Source organism: Cygnus atratus, chromosome 14 (assembly GCF_013377495.2).
Source record: "Cygnus atratus isolate AKBS03 ecotype Queensland, Australia chromosome 14, CAtr_DNAZoo_HiC_assembly, whole genome shotgun sequence".
In the NCBI taxonomy this organism is placed as follows: Eukaryota; Metazoa; Chordata; class Aves; order Anseriformes; family Anatidae; genus Cygnus; species Cygnus atratus.
In genome coordinates this window covers 9,273,135-9,280,506 of record NC_066375.1, presented here as the reverse complement: position 1 = coordinate 9,280,506, position 7,372 = coordinate 9,273,135, and the positions used below count along the sequence as shown (strand labels likewise).

The window sequence follows — 7,372 nt, the reverse complement described above, 5'->3', positions numbered from 1 at the left end:
CCGCTGGAGCTGCGCCTGCAGCTGGGAGCTGGGGAAGGAAACCAGATCCCGGGGCTAACGGCCCTGCAAAGCCCAGCCCTTGCCGGAGCGGAGGAGACGAGGTGAAACCCTAGACCCAGGGAGCAGGCTGGCAGGAGGGGGTGAGACAGCTGCAGCCCCCGCTCCCTGCAGAGCCGAGCTGGGTGCCGTGGGGCAAAGCAGGCACCAGAAAGCAGGGCCTGGGGCTGAAGCCCCCAAACCTCACTCACAGGGGTGCTGGGGTTAGGAGAAGGCAGCGCAGAGCCCATAACTCACTTTTATCTGGTGTCCTGGGGCTGGCCCAGGTGGGGAGGGGGGGTCCCCAGCGTGCCGGGCCGGGGGCTCTTTCCCAGCCTGGGAGCCGGCAGCAGTTGGTGGATCAGTTTCAGGGCGATGCTGGTAGCGGAGTTCACGGTGGCTTAGCGCAACAGTGGCTAATGGGGAACAGATGCAACAGTGCTTTGTGCCGGAGCGGGGCTGGAGGCACAGGAGTGGGGACGCTGCTTCCTGCACCTGTGGCACTGCCCCCCGGCAGCACGCGTCCTCCCCCGGCCCTCCTCGCCCCTAGGAGCAGCCCAGAAACTGCACCAGGGTCTACTCCAAAAAAATAATTTATCAGGTCGATATTTCACGTACATAAATATTCATCTCTATGGCTATGTACAGAGGCAGGCAGCGGGGCTCCCGCCAGGAGACACTTCCATCGAAACACTGGACACAGCCCGGCTCCCCAGGGGCACCACGGGGCAGTGCCCCCCCTGCCCCCCCACCAGGCAGAGGCTCGCTCAGCCCCGCATTGCTGGGACCCGACCGGGACTGAAGGCTTTGTGCAGAAACGGGGGGGAAAAAGAGCCCAGTCCCCGGGGAGGGGGCCACCCCCTGCGCTGCTCACGCTGGGTGCAGCAGGGAACAGCCCTGCCTGGATCCGCTCCGCGGCATCGCCCTGCCCTGCCCGCCCTTAAGTCCTCACGCTGGGGTAGGTGAAGAGGCAGGGAGCGAGCGGCAGCGGGTCGTGGGTGAAGACGGAGTCATCCGAGGAGCAGGTGCTGGTGGTGTCCTCGCAGGAGGGCGAGTACTGCTCGAAGGGCATGGAGAGGTCCAGGTACTGCAGGGGAGACACCGTGCCGTCACCGCCCGCCCCGCCGCCACCCCCACCACGCACACCATCCTCATCATCACTCACCTCCTCCGAGACGGCCGCCAGGATCTTGTCCAGCCCCTCCACCAGCTGTTTGAAGGTGGGGCGCTGCGAGGGCACGGCGTGCCAGCACTCCCGCATCAGCATGTACCTGGGGGCCGGGCCGCGTTAGGGGGGGGGGGGGGGGCACCGCTGGCCCTGCCCGCCCCCCCCCGGCTGCTACTCACAGCTCGTGGGTGCAGTTGGACGGCCGGTCCATGCGGTGCCCCTCCTTCAGCAGCTTGAAGAGCTCCTCCACGGGGATGCCGGGGTAGGGAGAGCCGCCCAGGGTGAAGATCTCCCACATCAGGATCCCGAAGGACCACCTGGGATCACACGTGGCAAGGGGGCTCGGACACGTCCCTGCACCCTGCTCCAGCAGGAGGGGTCCGGCTGCCACCAGGCTGGTGCCAGCCCCCCGGACCACCCCTATCCTAAGGATGGGGACCCTCCAGCACACACACAGCCCCACGGTGCTGCCTCAGCCCACACCTCGTGGCAGCCCTCGGGCCCCAGGACTCACACATCGCTCTGGTGGGTGTAGACACGGTCAAACAGAGCCTCTGGTGCCATCCACTTCACAGGCAGGCGGCCCTGCAGGAGCAAACCCTCTCCTGAGCCGGGGTCCCGGCCCCCCAGCCCTCGCCCTGCCCCTCGCTCAGGCGCCCCCCCGTGCTCACGTTGCTGGTTTTCTTGTAGTAGTCGATGTCGTGGACGTCCCTGGCCAAGCCGAAGTCGGCGATTTTCATCACGCTCTCTGCTGTGACCAGCACGTTGCGGGCAGCCAGGTCACGGTGGATGCACTGCCGGGAGGGAAGCGGCGCCCGCAGGAGATGTGAGAGAGCAGCTCCAGCTCAGCACGCCCCCTCGGCACACCCTGACCCCCCTATGGCACCCCAAGGTGCCATCAGCCCCCCCATGGCACCATCACCCCCAGGGCTGGGGGCATCATCCCTCCCGCCCCGCTCTTTTCAGCACCCCGCGCAGGCTGTGCCAGCCCTACCCGCTTGGACTCCAGGTACTCCATGCCGCGGGCCACCTGGTAGACGCAGGACACCAGGTCCTTGAAGGAGAGCTGCTCCTCAGGCAGCGCCGTGATGTCGAAGGTGTAGTCGGGCATGGGAGGGCGCCGGGCGCGGAGGTACTCACGCAGGTTGCCCTTGGCTGCGAACTCCACAATCACGTACAGCGGCCCTGCAGAGGGCGAACGCTCCGCTCAGCCCTCGTGTCCCTGCCCCGCCGCCCCCCAGCCCCGTCCTGCCCCCAGCACCCTTCCTGCCACTGCCCCCTGCAGCCCCCACCCCACGCCCAGCCTTCCCCGGGCCCCCCCTCACCGTCCTGCGTGCAGACGCCCAGGAGGTTGATGATGTTTTTGTGCTTGTCCATGAGCTTCATCATCTCCATCTCGGAGATGAGGTCAGCCAGGTCCTTGTCGGTGGCGTTGTCTGGGGACAGGGGGCTGTGTCACTGCGCCAGCCGGCGTGGTGCCCCAGCCCGGCACCGCCACAGCCCCCGTGCCCAGGAGGCTGCAGGGGAACCTTCCCCTCTTTACCTTTGAGCATCTTCACAGCCACCGTGACGGCTCTGTCCGGCCGCTCCCTGTCGATGCCGTACGCCTCTGCCCGCACCACCTGGCCGAAGCAGCCTTCTCCCAGGGGCTTGCCCAGCACCAGCCTGGCAGGGAGAGGCAGAGCTGTGAGTTGGATCCAGGGGCAGCGCAGAGCTGCAGCGCTGGCACCGCCAGCCCCAGCCCTCCCCAGCGCCGCGCGGCTCCGTACTTGTCCCGGGGGAACTCCCACTTGGAGTCGAGGGGCAGGTCCAGCTCCACGACCCCCGCCAGCATGGGGGCACAGCTGGAGGAGAGGCGAGTGACGCGCATCAGGGACGTGCTGGACTTCCCAGAGGAGCTGGAGTCCAGGGAGAACTGCAGAGAGAGCGCGGGAGACCTCAGCCGCCCGGCCTTGTGCTTGGGCCGATGGCCCAAGGGCAGGGCTCATGCCGAGGCCGTCAGGAGGGTAAGGTGTGACAGGGGCAGGTGGCACTAGCAGAGCCAATCGGCCACCAATGTCCCCCCAGGGCTCCAGCTCGGCCCTCACCTGCCGGATGAGCGGGAATTTGGAGAGCTTGTGGACCGCCATGGGCTCCAGGGGCTGCTTGCTCGACTGCGTCTGCATCCGGCACAGCACCACGATGATGACGGCCATGGCCACGGCCAGCGAGCCCGACGTGTAGATGATGATGTCCGTGTACTTGGCCTCGGGGGCCTCGGCCTCCCGCACCAGCTCCTCTTCTGGAGGGAGAGGAGGCGTCAGCCTGCAGTCCCTGCAACACCCAGGGCCGCCCCCAGCCCCGACCAGCCTCACGGTGCTCCCCGACCGCCCCCTGCCCTACCTGGGAGCACGGTGAGCCAGGCCGACTGGTAGGAGAGGCCGATGGAGTTCCCCGCCAGGCAGGTGTACTCGCCCGCGTCCTCCATGGAGACGTTGCGCAGGTACAGCACCTCCACCTCCGAGCTGTTGATATCCGCGGTCTGCCGGCAGAACAAAGGATCGTGAGCATCCAACCACGGGGACGGGCTCTGTGTGCCCCCCGTCACCCCTCCGGGGGGAGCACCGGGGGGCCCGGCCGCTACCTTGAGCACTTGCACGTAGGGCACCCCGTCGGGGCCGTAGCTGCTGCCGTTCACCTCGATGTGCTTCAGCCACTGGATGTGGGGCTGGGCGTCGCTGTAGACCTTGCAGAAGAACTCCACGTCGCTGCCCACCAGGGCGGTGGTGTTGGCGGGGAGCCCTGCCTGCAGGATGGGCCGGTGCGGGGACCTCTCTGCACCCGGGACAGCAGAGCAGCATCACCCGCGTGGCCCGTGGCACCCGCAGAGGGGTCACACCACTGCCTCCCCACCCTCTGTGAACCCCCAGGGACCCACGGTGACCCAAGCTGGTGCCTCGTCCCCACGTCCCTTGGGTGCAAGGGATGCTCAGGCAGAGAGGAGCTGAGCACGGGCTCCTCCACCCCATTCCCCCAAGCCTGTCCCCGCTCCCAGGCACTATGCGAGTAGAGACCCGGGAGCAGCGCCGCCAGCAGAGCCCTCACCCAGCACGTCCAGCAGGTAGCTGTAGCGGATGCTCCCAAACCTGTTCTCCACCAGGCAGGTGTAGTTGCCGCGGTCGGAGGGCACCACGCTCTCCATGACCAGGCTCCAGTGCTGATGCCGGAGCTGCAGCGGGGAGGAGAGGCGGGGGGAGGAACGGGGTCAACTCAACAGAGCCGCTGCTGAGCGGGATGCCAGGAGCAGGGGGAATGGGGACCTTACCCGGATGCCCCCGATGCGGTGCTCCCCCCGGAACTCGCGCCCGTTCTTGAACCAGCGGATGCTGGGGCTGGGGCTGCCCGAGGCCGGGCAGCGAAACTTGACGGTGTTCCCCGCGGGGACGGCGTACAGCTTCTTGTCCATCCGGTGCGGGTGGGTCCAGTACGGCGCTGGGGACAGACGTGGCGTGCCGTGGGATGGGGCGTGTGGCACAGCGCCAGGCAGCCCAGCTCGGCCCTGCCCAGGGCAGCACTCACCTCTGTGCACGTAGACGGGCTCCTCGCTGCGGTCTCCGTGGGGACCGTCCCCATCGCTGTCTTCATCATCATCGCCCGACGCCAGTGAGTCTGCGAGGAGAGGCAGGTTGTGAGGGATGCCCCCGTCTGCAGGACCAGGGAAGCGGGGGTGCGCTCCCCCCGGTGCTGCCCTGGGCTCTCACCCACGACGGAGATGGTGAAGTTGCGCAGGATCTCCCCAGTGCCCCGTGCCCGGCACACGTAGAGCCCCGAGTCCTCGTAGGCGACCTCGGAGATCTCCAACAAGCTCTGCTGGAGATGGACACGGCCCCCCGGGACTAGTGGCCTGGACTCCTTGTACCAGACCACGCTGGCACCGCTGTGGTTGGCGTCGCAGTACAGCTTCAGCGCATTGCCTGGGTCCAGCAGGAGATGCTCCTCCTCCGACTCCAGCAAGGGACTCTCAAACAACTCTGCAGCCCAGGAGAGACGTGCTGAGCACCAGGCACGGTGCTCTCTCCCCCGACAGCACGGCCCCGCCACGCACCCGCCCGGTGCACGGAGCACACGGCACGACGTGGCCCGGTGCCCGGCTGCGGACACGGGCGAGGGCTGGACTCTGCCCTCGGGCACGGGGACGAGGCTTCCCCAGCGGCTGCCTGGCACTGGCGTGTCCCTGTCCAAGGCCACACAATGCCAAACTCCTTTCGGAGGGGCCACTCCTGAGGGCGCAGGGTGCCCGAGCCCATCCTGCTGCGCTGGGAACAGGAAGGGAACGGGTGCCCTCAGCATCAAACCCTCCTGGCCACCCTCCCCGCAGGGCTGCTGGAAAAGCCAGCACCAAAGAATTATTCTGTTCTGTTCTAAACCCGGAGCCTGCCTGGAGCAGACCGCAGTACAGACAGCCCTTGCTGTCCCAGCACAGCGTCGGAGCAGCGATGCAGGGACCCGAAGCGGAGGAGATGCCAGGACCCGAAGCCCCGCAGCTCCGAGCACGGCAGCCCCGCAGCCCCTGCCTGCGCGTCCCGTGCAACGTCCCCGAGCCCCAAGTGCTGCGGCTGTCAGCACACGTGTGCACATCCAGAGCGGGAACGACCCAACCGCTCGGCATCGCCTGACCGCTGCTGCACCAACCCCGGCCACGCCACCGGGCTGCCCGCAAGCCGTGGGCCTTGGGGACCGAGCCAACACCGAGCCAACACGCAAAGACCACAGAAAGCAGCCTCGCCGCCCCAGAACCCCCCCAGCGTGGCTGCAAATCCCACCCCAGCCGCACCGGGTGCAAGGTGCCTCCCAGCCACCCGCTCTCGCACCCATTCAAGCCCACCACCGGTGGGCAGCGACCAGCAGCACGGGGGTCTCAGTGGGGTGCCGGAGCCAAAGACGCCACCCCAACCCCGAAGCCCCCTCTCCCGAGCCCCAATTCCCCCCCCTCCGGCCCCGTACCTGTCTCCATCGCCCCACGGCGGGAGGCGGCGGGCCGAGCCGCCAGCAGCAGCCCGGCCAGGACGTGCCAGAGCGGCCGCATCTTGCCGGCCTCCTGCAAGGCAGCGGCAGCGCGGTCAGGGGGCTGCGCGCCCCCGGGAGGAGCCGGGCCGCGCCCGGAGCCGGCAAGGGACGGGACGGGACGGGACGGGACCGGGCGGCTGCGCGGAGCCCCGACGGCACGGCGCGACGGAGCGGGGCAGCGCAAGTCCCCGCGACCGCAGGGACCTTGTGGGGGTTTGGGGACCTGGGAGGGGACTGGGAAAAAGGAGGGGGGGGGGGGGCCCTGCCCGTAGCCTTAACACGGGGGGGGGGCGGGGAGGGGACGGCAGGAGCGGGGGGCGCGGGGAGAGGTCCCGGGCTCAGCGCCCCGCGGATGGGGCGGCGGGGAGGGATGGGGTGGGGGGTCGCGGGAGGGATGGGGGCGGTGGGGAGGGATTGGGGGGGTCGCGGGAGGGGGTCGCGGCGTTACCGGCGGTGAGCGGCTCCCTCGGCGGAGCCGCCCGCGCGGTGCGGGGAGGACCCGGGCAAAGTCCGCCGCCTCCGGGGCCGTGCCGTGCCGGGCCGTGCCGGGCTCAGCGCCCCGTCCCCATGGCGGCCCCCGGCCTGGAGCTGGCTCCGCCGCCGCCTTGGCCGCGCTCTGCCGCCGCCGCGGGCGCGGGCACTTTGTAGGGCGGCGCTCGGGTTACACCGCGCCGCGGGCGGCCCCGACCCCGCCCCGCCCCCGGGACCGAGCCCGGGACCGAGCCCGAGCCGTGCCCGAGCGTTGCCGGGCGCCGTTCCCGGCAGCAGGGCAGCGCACCCGCGGGCTAATTGGTGCCGCCGCAATTAGCCGCCGCCTTATCGCTGCCGGGGCCATAAAGCGGCCGTGCGTGACCCCCATTAGGAGCCCATAAGGCCCCGTCGTAAAAACACCGCGGGGCTGCGAGCCGGGGCCCGGGCGGCCCTAATCCGGCCCATAAACACCTCCCGGCCCCCACCGCTGCACGCACGGGGACCCCCGGGAGGACCCCGGGCACCGCGAGCAACCCCCGGCCGCCTCCTCCATCCCCTGCCGGTAACGGGGACCCGGTCCCCGGTCCCCAGAGCCCTCCCGCAGCTGCAGGCTGGCTGCGGGCTTCACAGCCCGGTGTGGGGCTGCGCTGC

At 69.5% G+C, this 7,372-nt stretch overlaps 1 protein-coding gene across 2 annotated transcripts; it reads right to left on the bottom strand.

Moving 5' to 3' along the window:
- Positions 1 to 840: 840 nt before the first annotated feature.
- FGFR4 (fibroblast growth factor receptor 4) lies at positions 841 to 6,269 on the bottom strand. 2 transcript variants are annotated; one of them, XM_035559576.2, is made up of 17 exons: positions 6,188 to 6,269; positions 4,945 to 5,214; positions 4,763 to 4,852; positions 4,509 to 4,675; positions 4,289 to 4,412; positions 3,828 to 4,018; positions 3,587 to 3,725; positions 3,292 to 3,485; positions 2,974 to 3,119; positions 2,748 to 2,869; positions 2,530 to 2,640; positions 2,199 to 2,389; positions 1,876 to 1,998; positions 1,719 to 1,789; positions 1,384 to 1,521; positions 1,202 to 1,307; positions 841 to 1,123 (listed from the first exon to the last, which is right to left on the bottom strand). In XM_035559576.2, the coding sequence occupies exons 1-17, from the start codon at positions 6,267 to 6,269 to the stop codon at positions 977 to 979; spliced, it is 2,412 nt and encodes an 803-aa protein (XP_035415469.1). In that variant the 3' UTR covers positions 841 to 976. The 2 variants fall into 2 exon arrangements, with proteins under 2 accessions (XP_035415469.1, XP_035415470.1); XM_035559577.2 differs by lacking the exon at positions 4,945 to 5,214.
- Between the last annotated feature and the right edge of the window lie 1,103 nt (positions 6,270 to 7,372).

Bases quoted from the DNA above. Each gene is read 5' to 3' on its own strand.
- FGFR4 (XM_035559576.2), bottom strand. From the start codon at position 6,269: ATGCGGCCGCTCTGGCACGTCCTGGCCGGGCTGCTGCTGGCGGCTCGG. The intron at 2,870-2,973 runs GTACGGAGCCGC...TCTCCCTGCCAG, and splicing joins TGGGAGTTCCCCCGGGACAA to GCTGGTGCTGGGCAAGCCCC. The intron at 1,522-1,718 runs GTGAGTCCTGGG...GTGTGATCCCAG, and splicing joins TACACCCACCAGAGCGATGT to GTGGTCCTTCGGGATCCTGA.